The sequence below is a fragment of the Myodes glareolus genome, chromosome 15, assembly GCF_982192425.1.
Source record: "Myodes glareolus chromosome 15, mMyoGla1.1, whole genome shotgun sequence".
Lineage (NCBI taxonomy): Eukaryota > Metazoa > Chordata > Mammalia > Rodentia > Cricetidae > Myodes > Myodes glareolus.
The window spans coordinates 26935926-26957258 of NC_142040.1; the positions used below are offsets into that span (position 1 = coordinate 26935926).

Sequence of the window (21333 nt, forward strand, 5' to 3'; positions counted from 1 at the left end):
CTCTGGGGACCGTTGAGAATTCCTTCCTACATGGCGTCATCTCTAGTGACATCCCCCATCTAGGTCTGATTTAAATGCCCCTCCATCCTATCCTATTAATAGTAATATAATATTAACCTATGGGTTAATACCAAGCTCATTCCTCTCCTTCCTTATCTCAGCCTCAACGCCGACCAGCTGGTGGTTTATTGATTAGACCTGGGGAGTTTGGCTTTCAGCCCTCTCAGTCCGTTAGTGCGACTTGGTTTCCATCTGCAGCTGATTATCTCTTCATGAGCTCTTGCACTTGGCCTCAGCAGCCACCGCCTGATGAACTTGTGGTCTGCATCACATATCTATGCACGGCTTTTTGTTAGCATGTCCTGAATGCAGTGCACCATCCTAATGCTGTGGAACAGCCAGTGTAATACAGATCTACCTTCAGATAACGTAGGTTCCAGGGGCCGGAGAGATGGCTTAGTGGTTGAGAGCACTGACTGTGCACCTGATCTGGTGCCCTCATTTGGCCTCTTTGAGCAGTCAGGCACACATGTACACAAACATACACGCAGGTAAAACGCTCACACACTTAAAACTGAAAACAACTAAATCTGTAAAGATAATGACATTTCAGGGGCTGAGGAGGTTGGCTGTCCCCATCAGTCAACACACAGCTGAGAGGTGTCAGACACAGGTAAAGTGATGGGGAGCTTCAGAAGAGCTGGGCAGGCAGGGAGACGGACAAGCACCCTTGAGGGGAAGTGCCTGCTTTGTGCTTTAATTACCTCCCCACCCATGTGCCACAAGCTGACATCTGTAGATGGCCCTCATGAGCACAGTCCAGTGCAGAGTAAATGCACTGGAGAAAAAAAGCATTTTAAATTGAGTAAAAATGAACCGTTTGAGCCCATACCCTACTCACCCCACTGAAAAGGCAAGTAGAAAACAACAGTGACATATAGATGCTTTGTGTCCTTCCCTCGGGGCTTTGAGGGCACCAGCCTTTGCACTGTGTTCTATCCGCTTTTACTGGGCCATCAGTACCCCATGGGAAGATTGTAGATTGTGAGTTAGATGTGTGTGTCATACATGTACCCATTCACAAAGGTGTGCACACATGTGCATATGGAAACCAGAAGCTGGTGTTGGGTGTCTTCCTCTACCATGCCCTTTCTCACTGGGCATGAATTCAGCTAGACTGGCTGGCCCATGAGCTCCAAGGATCCATGTCTACACAGACACACACTGTGTAGTTGTAGGTGTGGACTGGGGTTATAGGTGTGGACTGGGGTTATAGGTGTGGACTGTACTGATCTGGATTGTAACTCAGGCCTTGTTTGCACAGCAGGCTCTCTACCCCTTGCTCTTTAGGCTAGCCCGAGGCTGTAGACGTAGTGAGAAATCACCAATGGCCTTGAAAATGAACAGATTACAGCTCCTTTTCTTGCTGAAAACCTCCAGCCCTGCCTGACAGCCTCCTGGTTTTGCTGTCCATACTGATAACTCATCCTGCTATTTTGTTTTGTTTTGTTTTTGTTGTTTGTCTTTTACCACAGCCGTGGTGCCCTTTGGGGAATCTTTAACCGCTGCAGAAAATAAGTATATATAAATGGCTGCTGAGGTGGAGCAAGGAATTACAACTGGGTATACGGAACATTTTTAGAAGCCCTATGTTTTGGGGGGCCAAGTGGATGCAGTCTGAAGTTCAGGAGGAAGCAGGTTTCCTGCCTGTGTCAGAACAAGGATGTGGAAGTGAACCTGGCAGAGACGCACCCCACGAGGACTATCACCACCTGCTTCTCTTGCCTAGAGATGCTTGAGGCTCTCGTAACCAATGCCAACAAACTGGGGTTTGAACTATCTCCTGTGAGCTCTGAGCTGCCCCTTAAGGTCCCTCTCCCGGCTACATTCTGATGACCTTGAGTGGTATGCTTCCTCTACCTCTGTGGAATATGGCCCTCTCCTGGCTCTCCTGGCTTCCTGTGACATATCCATCACTCCGGCAGGCCTGTTTTCCTGGGGCTGTCTGTAGCTCCTGATGACCAGAGCGAGTCAGGAGTCTCAGCTTTGCTCTGTGCCGGTCTTCTCTATCGCTCAGCTATTCTGCTTTGGTAGGTAAGGCAGAGTCTTGCTATGTAGACCAGGCTAGCCTCGTGCTTAAGATCATCCATCCTCTGCCTCCCGAATACTGAGATTGTAGTTGTGTGCCCTGGAGAAGTGGGCACCATTTGGAACCAAATGAAGCCAGTGAAGAGAAGAGAATACTCGCTTTGATTTCCTCCTTGCCTGACTTCCCACTGCCACAGATTGGAGAGATTGACCCAGGAGCCCACCCTCGTTCCTCTAGGTTTTTATGAGCCATCCTCATGGCACATTTGCAGGACCCCTTTGCCTGTCAATGCCTATCCATTTTATGAATTCTGAATAAATTTTCTGAACTCATCTGTGAGAGTCACCAAACTTTAAACTCCATGACAACAGAAGTTCTTGCCTTCTAAATTACTGTAGCCAGAGAACAGTCATTGCCACCAGAAAAGCACTTACATTTACTGAGTAAAATTTCCTCTAAGGTTGAAAGTCTGAATACTGAGCTGTATTCTTCCACGAGAACTACTGACACACTCACAGCCATATATATATGGCTATATATATATATATATATATATATATATATATATATATATAGGCCTTAACCACAAGGAAACTTGTGAATAATTCAGGCCAGGTGAAATGTCAGGTAGAGGGGCTGGAGAGATGGCTCAGAGGTTAAGAGCATTGCCTGCTCTTCCGGAGGTCCTGAGTTCAATTCCCAGCAACCACATGGTGGCTCACAACCATCTGAAATGATGTCTGGTGCCCTCTTCTGGCCTGCAGAATACTGTATACATAATAAATAAATTAAATAAATAAATATTTAAAAAAAAGAAATGTCAGGTAGAGGTTTTATAGGGAGGGAGAGCATTATCACTGTCTCACTTATATCCTACTTACGTGCTTACCTACCTCCAAGCAGACGACTAGGAGGTGAAGAATCTCGAAGCCTGCACCACCACACCCGGCAAAAGCTAATATTTATTGAACATCCCTAACCAAATGACATCATAGTAAACCCTTTATTTGTATTATCGTATTTAGTCCATAAGAACACAACGAGTATTGTCGCAGCTGTGATTAGTGAAGAGATGTAAACAAAGTCTCAGAAAAATGGGGCGGCACCAAGGCCTCCCTGAATGGGCTGGAGAGCCGAGTCAAGAATTAGCATGCCATTGTCTTAGAATACAGCTCTCACCTCTTCCACACACACACACAAGCAGGATAGAGGGTAAGGACTCAATTGGAGTGACCACGTGACACGAGGGAGAAATTCAACAGGGAAAGAAGGAAAAACAACTGTGAGCGCACAATTAAGTGGGAGTAGGGCAGGTTCACTCGTGTTAGGGACCCTCCAAGAGTCGTCTGGTACACACCTCGGAACTTGCACCGAGGGCCTTGACAGTCAAGTACATATGTGTGAACCCCATTCCTTCATTGGCTGGTGGCACTGTTGACCTGCTCCTAGCGCACTGCCACAACCAGCGAATACCCCTGGTATGAAACCAGAAGCCACCCATCACCGGTGGCGGCTCTCTGCGGGAGCCTGGGGCAAACGCAAGGCAGTGCTTCTCAAACGGGAATAGTTTCCTTCTGGGACACCTTTACTAATGTTTGTTGGTATTTGGACACTTCAGCTGACGGGTGATCTTCTGAATAGAGGCCAGAACTGCTAAAACCATCTCAGAGGGCACAGGAGAGCGGAGAGCCCCCTACCACACACCTCGAGAACTCCCCAGTCTAAAATACTAATAGTTCATAATCCCTGGCCTAAGACCTATGGGAAGAGCACCCAAGAGACTTTGCAGTGAGATTAACTGGCTTATTCCCTTCTGGCCAAATATGCATAGGAAATATATACTGAAGGATGGATCATTATTCTTTCTGAACACGGTTCCTCGGGGAAAGGGGCAAATGGTGAATTGTATGAACTTGATACTGGATAAATAGGCTAGAAATCTGGAGTCCCTGAAAGAAGATGCTGTGACATGACCATGGGAGTCAGGGGACGGTGGTTCTGTTGACACCCAATAGCCTCACTGGGTATGGAGGAGAAGAGCTAATGAAATGGGTTCAGAGAGTTTCAGCTTGGTGAATTATAATACCAGAAAATGGGAGGTGACCATGAACTTTTCAGTGCTGAAAACTATACATATTGTAAAACCCCACTTTGTAAAGGAGGGTCGTGAGGAGGGCTTTCCAACAACAGTAACATCTGGAAGCTTGCCTTGTAGTCAGAAGTTATCCACTGTGTACTGTGCTCCAGTGTGCTGGGCACTGCTGGGGTGCATGTTTCCTAGGCTGTGCTTCACCTGTCGTCAAATGCCCACTCGATTACAAAATTCATATTTAGAAGCCTCTTCCTTGTGGGCACAAAGCCCCTCCCCTGAGAAGCTCGGGGCCATAGACAGGGAGCCCACCATGAAATGCCTGATCACGGTGGCACAGTCCAGGTGACACGGAAACCAAAGACGTCTCAGCACACGAGTGAACTTTTGCCACTTTGTATTTTATTGTGGAACAGAGTTTCTGGTTTTTTTGATTTTTTTTTTTTCCTTTACATCAAATATCCTCAGTGGAAGAGGGGATATTGCACACAAATATCATAAAAGCACTACATATTACTTTCACTGGAAACTAATTTTCTACATTAGATATGACTGGATAGGATGGAATGATGCAGGATTAGAAGACATAATACCATACACAGCTGCAGACCGACACAAACACCATTCAGAACAAGAGAGAGGAGTGAGCCGCTTCTCCACAGCGGGGGGGCTCAGGACTGCACGCTGCCTGCGGTGCGGGTGTGGGAAAGCAAGACTCCAAACGTCGCTGGGGTGAGGGCAGCTGAGCAGTCACTTCCCCAGGGCTCCTGTGTCAGGAGCTCCACGCGTGCGCGCGGAGAAGCCAGTTCTTAGCTGTTGTCGTTTTCCTTCCTTTTCAGTTGTTGATGCTGCCTTTGAAATGAGTTCAGAAAGTCACAGTTTTTTGTTTTGTTTTGAAATAGTGAATCGTTTGCACAGCAGGTGAAGAAAACTTAATTGCTATCAAAGCGGCGCTCATCCCTGGGCTGCTTCGGATGTGCTGTTCAGCTGGGTAGATAATAACGCTTACAGGTCCTTTCACACGGAAAACAGAATCTTTTCTCCTAAATCTGAAGTACAAAAGGAAAACAGAAAGAGAAGTCTTTATCCTAACTCACAAGTCCCATTGCCGAGCAGGAGCCTCTTGTGACAGGAGACAGAAGAGGCAAGAAAAGCAACTCCAGAATTGTAGCCCTGCTGCCAGGAGCTGAGATTGGTAACAGAAATGGAAGGTGGTAAAATTTCCATTAGCAAATAATTAAATTTATAAAATAAGTATTAGAAGGCGCCTAAATTTCATAAGCTATTGGAAACACTTAAAACATCCACAGACACTGGGGGAAACCATTCACTAAGATATGTAAACGTTAAGAAAAAAAATTCTTTTTCTTTTGAATTCCATGGAAAATGGTGTTTGGGGTGAGGGGTCGGTCACTGTATCCAGTCCCACCACAAGACTGAGAAAGCATGCATGGGGGTTGGGGTTTGGAAAAAGAGGACAGAATTGGTTAAAATTGAAATGGAGGATTATCTCTAAGATTTAGTCGCTGTGGAATTTTGTTTACAAACACTACTGAAAAGGTCACGATCAGGAGTGCTAGCTCAATAGAATCCCGTCATTTAAAGAGGGTGGAAATCCCTTCCCCTCAAATATTCAATCTATACAATCGGATTAAGAATCATATGCACAAATCTAAAAGTCTGTGTCGGTTTTTAGCTCTCACCACACATGTACATGGTCCATTGTGATGGCTACTTCTAAACTAATTGTGTATGTATGGAACTAGTAAAGTCAGATTAGCCACACAGGTAGGAGAGATGCCTGGGCCATCAGGAGTCACCTGTAACACAAAGGTAGTTCACCCTGGTGTCCTTGGCTCCAAGGTCATCACTGAGAACAGGGGCTGCAGGAGGGGGCTGCAAGATTGGGTAGGAGATCGGAGTCAGTGGATCGGTGACAGTTTTGAAAAGTATTGTCCCCATTAAATTCTGTAGAAATAACACGTGTGGGGTAGAGTCATTATAACTGAAGGCTGGCTATTGCTCTTCTTGGATATTTATAGTTTTAAAACAAAATAATATGTAGGCTAAGTAAGTTTAATTTGGGAAATAGGAAAGTAACTCCATCTCTATGAAAGAAAAGTCAATCAGAGGTCTGGATTCGGCAAGACCAGATAGACACTGCTTCTTTTCTCGTATGTTATGTGGACCAACCCAAGAGCTACCATTAATCATCTAATTTGCATGTATTCGCTTGTTTCATGAAGTGTGAAGCAAATGCGTTTATAGTCAACGAAGTCTGTTTTCATCACGATGTCTTTTCCATCATATACGACAGTTCTGTACCTTTAATGTGTTACTTTTATGGGTTCAAAAGAAATAAATAAAAACCGCATTCCTAGAGACACCTAACAAAAATAGAATATTAATTTTCTTTAAAAAATTAAACATTTGGAAAATGTGATTCACAGCATTAAGTAGACTGCACGGGTCCTCTGTGAGGGGACCCCAGAGAAGCATTGTTTAAACCCTTGGAGTCATAGCAGTGCGAAACATATACTTCACAGACGAAAATAAACTAAAATGTAAATTCTGAAATAAATAACTAACATAGAAAATAAAATGAGGTCATTGTTCACTACTCCGTAGATCTCAAGAGTCTACAGGAAATGTGGTGTGACAGAGCACAGCGCAGCCGTCACCGAGAAGCGTGCCACCTCTGAACCCTGGCACGAGGATCTGCCACTCGAGACGGCATCAGTTTTCATCAGGATCTGGCTTCACAGGTTTGCGCCTCAGTGATGACAACGACGGATGGACATCATGTCTGAACTCTACATGGTGCACTTAGGACTTGGGAATTCATTCGTTTTCAATCTATTGTTTCTTTCATTGGATGTTTTCCAGAAAAGAAAGCCCCAAGAGAATTGGTGCTAGGGTTCTTCTGAACTTGGCTCTTTTAACCTCATGGTGGACAATCTTGAAGGAAGTAGGTGAGACAGCACTGGGTGATGCACTTAGGCCCTAACCTATAGCCTACCCTGCCATCCACCCACTCGCAAACAGAACATACTTAGACTTTCATGATATGAGAGTCAAAGGGTGGGAGGTATCACCATTTCTGGTAGTTAGAGGTTTTTAATAAATATTATGACTTCAGTATCAGACTTCAAATCTTGCCAGAACCTCAAAAAAAAAAACCTTCAATTTTTGTCTTATAAAACATTTAAAATAAAAAAGACCATCGCTTGAAATTTTTCTCTGCATTTCCTGTAAATGAAAACATTAAAAAGTTCATTTATGAAAACATCTCAGGTATCTTAAAAAAAATCTTCTGTACATGTGTTCCCACAATTGTGTTGAAATTAATGGCAAATTAAAATGGCCAATGCAAGACAAAGAGAGGCAAATACTATACATTGCTGGGAACCTCTTCCACCATAAGATTCACTGTGCTCCCAGCTTTGATCACAGAAGCCATTTCGATCTTGGACTTGAAGCAGTTAAAGAAGCTAGGAAAATGCCAGGCCCTTGGCTGAGGGACCACAGGGGGCATCAGAACTGGTGGCATTCAACAAGCATGACTCAGCACTAAACTGTTGGACCAATCAGATGAGCTTCTAGTACCTTCCCTCCCCACACGCTCCTTTACCCAGAGTATCTACAATCCTACATGGGTGTTTTTAAAAACTTGCTGTCTCACATTAAAAAATAAGTGCATCAAGAGTCTTTGTACATTCAAGTCACTTCCTAAGGCAAAATGTCTCCCGTATGTACTCCCAACTGCTTTGGTATTTGCTTCAGTTACTAACTGGGGTGGACTTGGGTGTTGTTGCATGCAGGTTGACTTGGTGTGGACTAGGTGGATGGACAAATGCTGGGAGCATGCCTTAGATCAACCTACTCATAGGGGTGGAAGAGTCTGAGAGTTCTGAATGGGGCTCAAGACACTCGCATGTCCAGGCTACATTTGCTACATTATGCCGTGGGCAGCCTTTGTAGTAAAGGCATTTAATTAAGGCGTGAAAAATCTCATGCCCGCATAATAGGCTCCGTTCTTTTTGTTCTTTAGAAACGCGCTCTAGCAGATTAAGACTCTTTCTGATGACTCTGATGAAAACGGAAAATTTCACCAGTGTAGACCACACAATAGCTGCTGTCAGAGAAAATGCAGACCTAGTTGCTGGTGTCTTCTGAATACCCCATCCTGCCCACTCTGTCTCCCTGGGCATCACATCAGAACTCTCCACCGTTACATCTCCTTCTCTTGCATCCTTTTTCTTTCTCATCCTTTCTCTCTCATTCTCTCTCTCCTGCATTCTCTATGTCCCTTGCTCCCCCTCTCTCCCTCCCCTCTGCCTCTCTTTCCCTCTCTCTTTCTCTCTCTAAGACAGATGCCAATACCTAGCAGAAGTCAGTTGGGTGCGCGAGTGCATGGCTTCCAAATGTTCAGCAGAGATGAACGGGGGTAGGTAATTTTGCAGTAACTTGAATCCTATTGTGGGAATATGGTTACTTCCCTTAGCGATCAGCAAAAATTGAGAAATATTAGTGACTTGCATCACCATGACACAGTATAGCATTTGGCAGGTAATTGTTCAGTGACTTAATTAGATGAATGGACGTTTTAGAAAAGGTAGTTTCAAATTCAAGAATTTCTGGAAACAAAGTTCAAATCCTGTGGTGTGGTCGGCTGTGGTTTCTACAGTTCTATCTTGCATGCGGGGAAGGACTCGTCTTGCATGACCACTGTACTGCTGCTTGCCAAAACCATGATGTTGAGGTCTTGCTGCTTCTCGTGGGTCTCCTGGTACCATTCCCTCATCACCTCTGAGTCATGTGTTGGGATCAGTGTCACCTACGGAGGGGGAGAAAAGGAGACATTTAAAGGTCATAAATAGATGCCGGAAGTAAAAACAGAGCAAGGTCACTTGAAGAAGGGGACAAAAGAAAAATGCTGTTTTCCCACAAAAAAAAAAACACAAATGAAGTGTTCAACTGTAAAAATTAAAAGGTTTGCTTCCTTGAGAGGAGGGGATGGAAAGGAGAACCTCAGTCAGTTAGAGACTTGTCGGTTCACTCAGCCCAGTTTCACTGTTGGTTTTTCTTTTCTTTTTTCTTTCTTTCTTTCTTTTTTTTTTTCAAGACAGGGTTTCTCTGTGTAGCCCTGGCTGTCCTGGAACTCACTCTGTAGACAAGACTGGTCTCAGATTCACGGAGATCCACCTGCCTCTGCCTCCCAAGTGCTGGGATTAAAGGTCATTGTTGATTTTTCAATGCTGTAGTATTAAGAATTGTTTGGATTAGCTACAGCTTCTCCTATTTCCCTTAACATGGGGGGAATGTTGTACAGACTATGCTCCATATTTAACACAAGAAGTTTTAGTTATTGCAGCTCCAACTCTCAGAAGCCCACCCGTTGGCCTGAGAACAAAGACCGTGCAGTATAAGAGTAGGGTGCTGATTGGTGCTTCTCATGTGATATGGGGATATTATCAATTAATCTTATTTAAGATGCGAATACAGGTTGCTAGGTGATTATGTGCAAAGAAACACAAATCAGATAACCAGTAATCACAGCCCAGTAGAAACACAGAGTGGATGCTTCCTGGCCAGACCCGAGGGTCTGGAGTCGAAGCATGTACTCAAAAGTACTCATGTACTCAAAAGGCACCACGCGAGCACCCACAATCACAACGATGCCTGTTCAAACACGCTTCTGTCTCTTTGCCTCTAGACCTAGCTCAAAAGCATCTCAGATGGGGGCCTTGTGCTCTTACCTGCATGTTGCTTCCCCATTGAGCCTTCCCTTCCAACAAGGCATCCAGGACAGCCCGGCTGGGCTCCTCGGCGGCAGGGTCATTCCCACTCACCACGTAGTAAGATGACCTCACTCTCTTGAAAAATTCCACGTCAACATTCTTACTGTTGCTGTGGTTGGGGATATAGCACAGGTCCAGATACACGGGAAGGCCTGGAGGCACGGTGGATGACTTGGCCGTCTTAGTGGTTCCTGGTCCTTCGGTAACAAAGACAAAGCAAGGGTCATAGCAGTGTGATGACACCGATATATCTACTTGTCCCCAGCTGGGTCCTCTGAGACATGGAAAGGCTGGGAGTATTCCCCTAGGGATTTGACAAAATGTACCAGGGTTGTTTGTCCTCTCCATAAGAAAACTTGAGGATGAGATGGCTTCCCTTTAACAGACAACCCATCAGGAAGTAAAACGAGTTTCAGGGTTTCTCAAAAGAAGGAATTAGATAGTAGCACTCTCTACTCAAGGATCTATGAATGCATTTTAATTTGAAAAGCTCTATAAGATGGTGGCTTAAACCATGGGTCCTGATGTCATAAGTTTTGAACAACTAGACGTGGATGTATCAATTACAATTTTTTTCCACACCTGCAGCCTCGGTTCTGGACCAAAGCATTGACCACTGTGCACTATGTGGGGGCAATGGATGATGCCTGCTCATATATTGAAACATACTGCTCGTATAGAAATAGAACAGTTTAAACTATGGAAAGACAGATTTTTCATAGCTTCCTACCATCGCCTCAGCATGTAAGTACCAAATGAGTCTACCTTTGGATTGGCTTGTGCTAGAATGTTTGATTGCTAGATGGGTTCGTATTAGTAAATATTTGATTTGCATACCGATGTATATGCCTGGATTGTATAAAATTTTGTATAAAAATTTCTTGGGAAAAAGGGAAAGAGTTTAAGAAGCCCTAATTAATAAACATTTAAAAAATCCAAACCATATTCTAGTGACCTTAATAATCCCTTTTAGGGTCTCTTAAAAGTAATTTCCCCACAGTTCACCAGGATTCCCTAACAGGAAGTAGTTTAGACCTTAACCCCACATGATCCTTTGCACCTCAAGCTTACCCAGTAAGGGATGAGCTAGCCCACTGTCCTTAGACAATAGAAATGTCTCTCCCTAGACAGGGTTGGACACGGCTGTTGGCAAAAGAGGGTCCAGAAAGACTAGGCTTTAGCTAACCAGCCAGGACAGGTCAGCCTAGGGAAACACCTGGCAGCCAAAATTCCCAGCCTAAGTCAGAAAGAGCTGGGGGAAAGCCAAAGTTTGGATGAGCCCCCAAAGTGTCTGGGCACCCCCATTTGGTTTAGTAGTCTGGAGACACTGGTAGAAGGAAGGAACAGCCTGGGTTGGCCATGTCGCACTCTGCCACATAATCAGAGCCATCTCACATGCTCAGTGACACAGGTCTCATTAGAGTCTGGCCTAACTGTTAACAGGGCCTGGACACCGCTATCTGCTCTCACCAGCTCATTCAAATGATAGGGGCTTAGAGGACACTGTTGTGAAGCCATTTAAAACGGCTAGATTCTATGGTGATTCTTTCCTTTTTCTGTGGAAAGTTTAAAAACTGCCATCCCAAAGTCAAAACAACTAGTGAATCCCATCAACTATCCCATTTTACTTTGCGGGGGTAATGGGGTGGGGTGGGAGACAGTGAGAATGGTCCAAACTTTTATAAGTAGGTTGGAAGATCGTGTGTGTGTGTGTGTGTGTGTGTGTGTGTGTGTGTGTGTGTGTGTCTGAGAGAGAGAGACAGACAGAAAGACAGAGAGACTCTGCACTGAAAACCCTCAGCATATCCATCTGAGGACCCTCTTAGAAATTCTGCCTTACAAGTCAGCTGTGGTAACACACACCTACAACCACAGAACTTGGGTAGTGGCAAGGGGAGGACCACGTGCTCAGAGCCGTTCTCTATTACGTAATGAATTAGAGTCAGCAACGTCTACAATTTTCCCTTGACGGTGAAAACCTTTATCACCAAGCAGTGAGTGTTTCACACCAATACCCCAACCATCAAAGCTATCACACCTGTGCACCCGGGTTTGTTTTGAAAGTCAACTTAGGATTCATTTTGCCTGCTTTAGAAATCTGAGTGTGAATGAGTGCGGGGCACATGCATGTCAGAATACATTTGGGGATCATAGGGGACAATGCTCCCCATGAGCACCCAGAGTTTGAACTTGGGTCGTCATGCTTGTGTGTCAAGTGCTTTTACCCTCAACTGCACTGTCTTTACCTCTCTTTAAACATCAAAAGACAAAACAATTCATTACCTATATGAGCTAGTGTTTTGGCAAATTTCTTCTGTTTTTTTTTCTTTTACATGTATTTAGATCCCGTTTAGATAAATTCCATGCTTTCTTCTAAGTATAAGATAGTTGTCAACTCTTCTAAAACAGGGAGTTAATTATCTGGTGGTTTAATGTTTCATCTGATCATGAGCAAATTCAGTTTGTTTTCTATGTGAGTCATATAAATGCCAAGCCTGGCCAAATCTGATGTCAACATAAAATAAAAACCCAAGGCTGTTATTAATATGTCCTAAATTGAAAGCCCCAGACGCTGCTCTCTTAAATTTTTCCCTCATATATTAAGGAAATGCTTAAAGTAAGTTTTTGTGTTACACATTCGGATAAATGCATATTGTTTTGTGAATGAAGATCTCTGGGTAATTAGGTGAAGCAAACAAAGTGTATTACTATAGCTGTTAAAGCGACAGGAAGAAACCAGGCTGCCAAGGAGTCGTTCTGTCAAAAGCTTGCTCACACAACTGGTGGGGCATTCCTGCGATCCTAGAACAGGCGGTTGAGGCCGAAGGATCACAAGATCAAACCCAGCTAGGGCGCTAAGGCATGGAAGCCTCAAGTCACCCCTAAGAAATGGAGAAAGCTGTGTATCAGTGGCAATGTCTACTTAGCTTCTATTGAGTTGAATTCCAGTCTGAAAAAGTACTGTTAGTGAGACCATGAGTAGGAAGGAAGAAGAAACAGCCTTTAATGTGTCCTTCTGTCTGTACTGGACACTATCGGTCAACGGGAATTACACAGTTCATGAGCAGGTAAGAAAACACAGCAGATGGTTTCAGTGGGCACAGATTGCCCAAATGATGGCTTTAAAAAAATTGTAAATTTTTACAATTTTACACTTAAAATTTTTTCATAAGAAAGAAATATTGTGTCTAGACTGAACATTCCAAGTTTGCTGGGGAACCTCTGGTTTGCTATAGGCCTTTGGGAGATCCTGGCCTATTACCTCAGTGTGATTTTAGGGCCAGTGTGCTTGAAGTCTCCCTGAACAGTCTGAGACATATATCCTTACTTCTGAAGGTTTGCAACAGGCCTGCAGCTGTGTCCAGAACAATACCAACCCAACAATCCCACCTGACGGATCCCAGCAGCACTGGGCCATGTACTCTGCTATCTCTAAGCCTGGGAGCCACGCTGGGCCAAGAGGTGTACCTTTAGACAGAAGAGGAAGACAGAGGAAAGGTGAAGCATCAGTCCCTGCTCCCTGGTCCTCCAAGCAAAACGCCAAACAGAGAAGGAGACAGGTTTCAAGTATAAAGGCAGCCGGGGTCTGTAAAGGGACATGCCCACGTACCTGCTGTTGCAGTCTTCGCTGACTTGGACGCGGAGGCGTTCGCAGCGTTCTTAGTCTCCTTGTCTTTCTCTTCCCCGCGAGTGGCTTTGACCTCGGGGGTGGTGGTGGTCTTCGTAGTCTTTTCCACGGATTCTTTCTTCTTGGGAGAAGCCACTCTGGACACCTTGTCAGAGGATTCCTTCAAAGCTCCTGGTTTGGGGGACGCTGCCAAGGGCTTGGACTTCCCATCAGCCTTCTTCACGGGAGAAGACGACTTGGTTTTCGTGCCTGGCTTCTTGGTTTTCGTCTTCTCTTTCAGGTCCTTCTTCAGAGCTTTGCCTAGGTTCTGTTCAATGGCCAAGGCCTCTGGGTCCACCATGGACACATCAGGGTGGCGAGGAGAAGGGCTTCGGTCTTGCATGGGGGCTGGAGGTGGGTCCATGTGTTTGTATGTGACCGTTTTGTCGGTGGGGATGGTTTCTGACTCGTCTTCAGAGTCAATGTTGGCATCGGCTGTGATGGAGGGGCACTCTTCCGTCTCTGGGGGAACATCAGAGTCGGTCTGGGATGGGGCTGACTCACTGACGGAGGTGGGCGGGGTTTCATCGCATTGCCGGCTCTGTTGCTTTCCTCCTGACGGGGGAGGGGCTCCTCCGGACTGAGTGAGGGGCTTCTCAGGATCTTCAGCGGACTCGTCGCTGGCAAACCACTCGAGAGGATTCGGATTAATGAAGGACGGTGAGAGCTCCGTCTTGGGATGCTTGTACTCACAGGAGGACACGAGGCATAAATCAACATCCTGGCGCGCCTCTGAGGGGGACTTCTTTTCTGTGGAGTAGCATCGGTCTGGAGTCTCATAGGAGTATGAGGATGCCTGTGGGGTCTTGGTGATTTTCTCCATGGTCTCGTAGCAGTATGTGGAGGTATCTGGGCTCCGTGTTGTTTTCGTAGATGTCTCATAGGAGTAGCTTTCAGACTCGGGAAAGCTGCTAATTTTCTCAGTGGTTTCATAGGAGTAGCTACAGTCTCCAAGTGTGTGGCCACCATCCTCAGAGTCGTCATAGCCGTTACTGATGTCGTCAAGGAGCCTTCTAGATCTTTCCGTCTTTTCATAGGTGTAGCCACTCACTTCAGGGGTCCGTGTGATCTTCTCGCTGATCTCGTACGAATACCCACCGTCTTCAGGGGTCCTTGTGGTCTTCTCAGTAACTTCACAGGCGTAGCCACCATCTTCTGAGGGCTTGGTGGTCTTCTCTGTGGTCTCATAGGAATATCCACTGTCACACGGGGATTTTACGGTTCTCTCTGTCTTCTCATAGTAGTAGCCGCCCACATCAGGGGTCCGGGAGGTTTTCTCATACGATTCATAGTCATAATCTTCTTCATCTGGGGATCCGGCGGTTTCCTCGGGCTTTTGATAAGCATAGTTGAAGTCGCCGGGTGTCTTCCCTCCGCTGTCCTTCTCCACGCCAGATGTGGTCAAGTCTCTATCCAAGGCCAGATGATGTTGCATTGTATCAAACAGCATTGAGGCACGGAAGCCATAGGGCTCGGCAGACGCAGCATCCATGGGTGGGGAGGCGGTTTGGCGACCTGCTGCATTCTCTGGGGCGGCAGAGGTGGAATCGGAAAAGCCAGGCGAATACAAAGGTGAGGACTCCCGGGGGGTGAGCGGAGAAATATCGGACTTGGGAGAGAGCTTCTCGCCTTCTAGACTTTGCCCTTTCTCGGAGGTGAGTGAGGCATATAAGGCCATATCTCTGGGAGGGACAACGTCAGAAAGAGTGTCTTCCTGGAGAGGAGAGGCTATCTGAGAAGGGGTGTGAGCAGACGAGGTGGATGGGGAAGCCTCCACCTGAGATACAGAGATGAGCTCAGACAGATCGTTATCTTGGGTGTAGGATGGCTCCTCCGTTGGTGGGATCTTGTGTGACAAGCTGGAGTCCTGGATGTCAGAAGGACTATAGTCCACTTCCGTCGGCCCGTTTTCGGTGATGTGAAGCATACTCGCACCCGCAGCAGGGTGATCTGGAGACTGCCTACTAAAGTCCATAGCAAGGGAGTGCTCCGGCGATTCCTGGCCGAACTCAATAGACATCGAAGACTGTTCAGATCGGTGATCTTGAACTGGTGTCCTGGACTTGGCGGTCTTAGGGGAGAAGTCTGGAGGAGAAATCGACATTGGTCTTGGGCACTCTTCTTTAGATGGAGACATTTCCGTTTCCTGGAAAGTGGTAGGTGTTTGCACAACGGATACCGACAGGGAGTCGTCGACTTCTGTGGAGTGCGGGGAGCCCACTTCAGCGTGGAGAGAAGGAGACACGTCATCTGTGGTTGGCTCTGGGAATGAGCTGGTAGCCACAGAGGCAGTAGAGACCGAGGCCACACCCTCCATGTGAGAGTAAGTGTCTTCTGCCACACCCTCGTCCACGGGAGTGGCTGATTTGTCTGATACAGTGCCTTCTGAGATGGACATCTTGGTGTCTTCTTTGAAAGAACCAAACTGACTGACATCTATTTGTGTTGGAGAAACATCTCCTCCCAATTTCCTTTCATCCAAAGCCAGAGCTGATTGAGAACCCATGATTTCGACATCGTTGGTCTTCTTTTCTGGACCGAAGTCTTCCTTTATGGGTATGAAGCCTGTGGTTTTCCCTTCCTGTTTGTCTTGGTAAAGACCAGTGGAAGTCACGTCAGACACTGGGCTTTCTTTGTCTGGGAAGTCTTGCTTTCCATTCTCTCCTTCAAAGGGGCTTTCGGTACCTCTGCTAGGAGCCTTGCCATCAGCACTGAGAAAGTCTTCATATGCAGACTCAGATCCAATAAGAGGAGGGCTACGTAGAGGAGACAGAACTTTCTCAATAGGAGACGCTGAGTCAGGCACAGGCTCGTCCATGGGGCTTATGGAAGCTCTCTCATTCTCATCTTTGGCCTCACTGAATTCAAAACTCACTGGAACTGCCTGTGCATTCTCAGTGGCTTCGGGAGGTAGGTGACTGGCCTTCTCATCGGTGGGAGATTGGTAGTAAGGTGTGTGGCCAGCACTGCCGGTCACAGACTGAGACGGTGAGGCTACTTCCAGGGTCTTCTCCTCAGGACTGGCACAGTGTTCTTCGACCACTGCTTGGGTCACTCCAGGAGATACTGACGTCACTTCTGCTTCTGCAGAGACCTTAATCTCATTGGGTGTCAAAGAGAAATTCACGCTACGCTCACCCAGGGGAGTCTTCTCTATGGGTGACGGCGGAGAAGGACTCAGGGATGGACTCTTGGTTGGGCTAAGTCTCTCATCGGACACATCTTTGATGTCCAACACGGCACTGGCTTTCACGTCTTTCTCTTCTGAGCAGTAGGCGTCACGCAGAGCGGACTTGCTGAATTTGTCTTCTTCCATGGAGGAAGGTGGAGATATGGTGGAGGCGGAAGCGTTGTAATCCTTGCCGTCAGTGGCATCTGTTTTTGACCCTTCTGACAGTCCATTGAATGATGGAACAACGGGTTTGGAGTATTCCTGAGAATACAGCGAAGACTCATATTTGGTAATGTTTACGAACTCCTGAGATGGGGACTCGGTCTCCTCGTTGTTGGTCTCATCACTCATCACGTCACGAGGAGTAGACATCTCATCCATTGGAGTAGGCTCACTAGAGATTTCAATGGTGGACTGAGTATACCCAGAGGTGGCAGTGAATTCCTCAGGCTGGTCTTCCCGATTCTCCTCATCAGAAGCGGTGGCTTCACTCTCAGAGCCTCCAGGTAGCGTCTCATCATGAATTGAAGAGGCAGGTTCTCGGCCAGGAGACTGGGCTCCGGGTTGCTTGGTTGGCGTGCTCAGGAATCCATACTGTTCCTCAGCAACACCGGCCTCGGCCGCCTTGTCAACCACGGCCATCACATAATCCTCAGCCTCCATTTTTTCAGGCTCATAATCTTCCTCTCTGGCATCCTCTGCTTTGTCCTCCTCTTCGCCCTCCTCCTCAGACTGTTCGGCTTCTCCTTTCTCAAGCGCCTCATCCATGTCTTCCTCTGCGCGGTCATCCCCGCTGGTCACCGACTCCCTCTTCTCCTTGATGTGCACGTCCGCCTCAGCTTTCGCGCTTTCGTCGTCTTCGGTGGGGCTGTGCTTTGAGGCACTCCCACTGACATTGTCGTCCCCATCCTCTTCTGGCTCCTCAGCCTCCTCAGTCTCTGCCTTCTCTTCATAGTCTCCGGCCTCTGAGGACTCTTCAAAACCAGCTCCTTCGTCTTCAAATCTCTCAATGTCCTCCACTCCCTGCTTCTCGACTGGCTCCAGCTCCTCGGGGGTCTGCTCACACTCCCCCTCCCCTTCGGTGGTAGTGATCCCCTCATCAGGTGACTCAGCAGAACCTTTGATGACTTCGGTCTCTTTCTGGATGACGTAGGCTTCCACCGGCTCCGTCTCCTTCAGTTTCTCTTCACCTTCAATGAGCTCCAGCTGAGGCTTGATATCCTTTGCCAAGTCAACCTCCTCAGCCTTTAGTTCCTCAAAGTCCTTGGTCAGGTCCTCAGGGGAGGACATCAGGGACCTCTCAGCTTCGAGTTCTTTGGCAGGGCCACTGGCCGCTATTCCGGCCGCTGCTACTGCAGCAGCCGTGGTGGCCGCAGCGCCAACGGCCGTGGCAGCCGCCTCTGTGGTCTTGCCTTCCTTCTTAATGACTTTAACTTTGCCTTTGTCCTTGAGCTTGCTAGCAGCTGCAGGCTCCTTCTTGGCGGGCTCTTCCTTCTTCGCCACTTTTGGTTTTAATGCAGCTGGTTTTTTTGTTTCTGACACAGGAGTCGATTTCTTTATGTCTTTGGAAATCTTCTTGATTTCCTTTTTGGGTTCCTTCTCTTCCTTTTTAACTTCTTTCTTTTCCTCTTTCTTCACTTCCTTCTTGGCTTCCTTCAGTGGTGTCTCCTTCTTAACCTCTTTCTTCGGCTCTTTTTTCTCTTCTTTTTTGATCTCCTTTTTGATCTCCTTTTTCACCTCTTCTTTTTTCAGTTTCTCATCTTTCTTGATTGGCGTCTTGTCTTCCTTTTTAGCCACTTCTTTCTTGGGCTTCTCCTCTTTCTTTTCTTCGGGTTTTGTCTTTATTTCTTTTTTGACCACTTTGTCTTTGGTGACTTTAGGTTTGCTCTCAGTGGCTTGCTTCTCTGCCACCTCGGCTTTCACAGGGGACTGCTCCTCTTTGCTGGGCACCTCCTTTTCTGTCACCGAAGGTTTGGCTTCTGGCTTTACCGGCTTGTCTTTTTTCACTATTACTTTCTCTTTGCTTTCAACTTTGGGTGTTTTTTCCACTTGGCTAGCTTTTGTGACTTCAGGAGCTTCTTCTTTGGACTCCTTCCTCACCGATTTACTGGGAACTGGTTTTGTAGCCGGCTTCAGGTTTTCTCGGCTGTCAGCCCTCTGTTTCAATTTGACTTGTTTTACTGTGGGGGTGGGCACCTGGCCAGTGAGATCTTTTTGGGTAGCCAGTGGCTGCTTTAGGAAGTCTAGGTGTTTGAGTTTTTCCAGTCCTTCCAGGATGTTGTATTGGGTGCTGTTTCCAGGAAACAGAACTCGAATGATTTTCTCAGCGGGGTTGGCAGGATGCCACACAATCAAAGATGAGACTGAAGTTAAGTAGGAAATTGGGATATCTACTTCTTGACCATTGGGCAGGATAAGTTCAGCCTTGTCTTTGTTGGTGCCTGTCCACTGTTGCATAAAATATTGCATTTCCTTGCTACTCTTGACGGGGTTAAGCACGTACATCTCAAGTTTGCCCACTCCCATTTTCTGGAATAGGATAACAGGCTCAATGGTATTGCCTATGCTTCTAAATAGAGGCTCTGGTTTCATGCACAGTTTGTTCAGATACTGGAGGGTGAAGCAAGCTTCTTCTATGCTCCTCTTCATCTTGATGTTGGGCTCTGGGTTTTTCAGATTTTCAGGTACGTTGAGAAACACCACCCCCAAGTCAGGGGAGATGAGGTTTTTCATCCAGTCACTGTTGCTGGTGGAACCCTGGGACCGTTCCTCTTCCAGCTCGGCAATCTTCCGCTGCAGCATGCTATTGATGCCGGGCAAATTGTCATCCCCAATGTGGGTGAGCAGGATGGAGTCCACACGATCCAAGTGCCGAATGAGCTTCCAGAAGCAAGACTTTCTTTCCGATCCTCCATTAATGAGCATATTGAATCCGTTCACTGCAAACAGGGCCGAATCACCCCGGCCCCCTGGAAAAATGTAACAGCAGGGTTTGGAGAGCTTGAGAAACCCGCCCGAGGTCGGCGGCTCCAGGATGTCGAAGGGAGAAGGGACTTCCACAGACTCAGAGAGGTACTCTGTAAACTCAGAGAGCCCCTCCATCTCCGGCAAGATAGAAGCTGAGTTGAGCTTAATGTTAATGAAGTCTTGGAGATTGTGTCTGTCGAGGTTGGAGTTCTTCCAGTCTCCCTCCTCGGGGCAGAAGAGGGTGAGGCTGGCTTTGTTGGCAGGGTGGGTGGTGCTCAGGAGCTCCCCAATCTGGGTTTGTCAAAAAGAAAGGAAGGAAGGAGAGGGTTAAGTGGCATCATCACTGACCCATCTCTCCCATCTATTATTAGTTACTGTAGAATCACTGACTTTACATAGGGCTAAGAGCAAAAATTTGGTCACAGTTCTGATTAAAACATTGATAAACTTGCAGTGCGGAAGGTGGACAGCCTCTGTTCTGAGTCCCCCACGTACCCTCTGCCACCCCCTGACCTCTGCTCTAGAAATTTTCCCTGTCAGTCCTTGCCCCAGAACCCCGCTCAGGTTCCAAAACCGGGCACTATCTGAGTGACCGGAGCTGACGTCACAGTAGTTAGGTAGCCGTCTGATTACTGCCTCTGGGTGTGTTGCCAAGTAAAGATGTTCGTTAATAAACTCTAGGCTATCACAGGAGAACGCTGCATCCATCATTTCACCGTGGCTTAGAAACCTTTACTTTAGCCTAAGCCAGACAGAATGCCAGCATAGAAAGGAGGTTAGGTGTGAAGTCCCACCGCTAGCTAAGAAGCTATTGCAATGATAGCTCCTAGAAAAGGGGTTGCCAGTCTTTGTTAAGGGTGTGGCCCTCGGTCGGTCATACCTAGTGGTACGCTTCCACATCAAAGAATATATGGGCAGCATAAATTGGAGAAAGTGGGTTTAAGAAAACAAAACAGAGGACACTATGTTAATTGGCAGGGGAAAGGGGCAGATCTGGGAGAGTTATGAGGGGGTGAATATGATCTAAATACACTGAACAAAACTCTCAAAGAACTAATGAAAATACAAAGCCTTACTTTTCTTAACCCACTGGACTTGACAAAAAGTGCCTGACTGGTGCATTTGAGGACTTCAGATAATAGTGTGTTTCTTGCTGTCTCCTTTCAGAATTCAACAGGCACAGGAGAAAAAAAAATGGTGTTTTTTGTTTGTTTGTTTGCTTTTTGGTTTGTTTGCTTTGCTCTAAGAGACAGGAAGTTATTAATTGCCCACTACAACAAATTGCTGGGTTCTGGCACCCACACTCACTAAGTGCCTGGCCCAGCAGGTCCTCTACAAATACAAATGTTCTTACTGGAGCCATGACGTCCAAGTGGCCTGGCAATTATACAAAGTAGTGTCCACATTCATTCCTCCATTTAAGTTTAACTCCAAGGTGGAAAAAAAAATTAAAATAAATAATTCCAAGGTGAGACTTTCGGCTCTCTCCATGATCTCAATGGATTTTGAATAAGTTGGCTGTCAGTGAACACTCATCTGGCTTAAACA

General features: G+C 46.5%; 1 protein-coding gene across 1 annotated transcript in view; it reads right to left on the minus strand.

Moving 5' to 3' along the window:
• Positions 1–4558: 4558 nt before the first annotated feature.
• Positions 4559–21333, minus strand: part of Map1b (microtubule associated protein 1B) — a 92247-nt gene continuing 75472 nt past the window's right edge. Inside the window, exons 5-7 of the mRNA XM_087896823.1 lie at positions 13590–20076; positions 9938–10176; positions 4559–9015 (exon numbers count right to left, since the gene is read on the minus strand). Of these exons, the coding sequence (XP_087752949.1) occupies positions 8860–9015; positions 9938–10176; positions 13590–20076 (6882 nt within the window). The 3' untranslated portion in view covers positions 4559–8859. The remainder of the gene's footprint in view (positions 9016–9937; positions 10177–13589; positions 20077–21333) is intronic.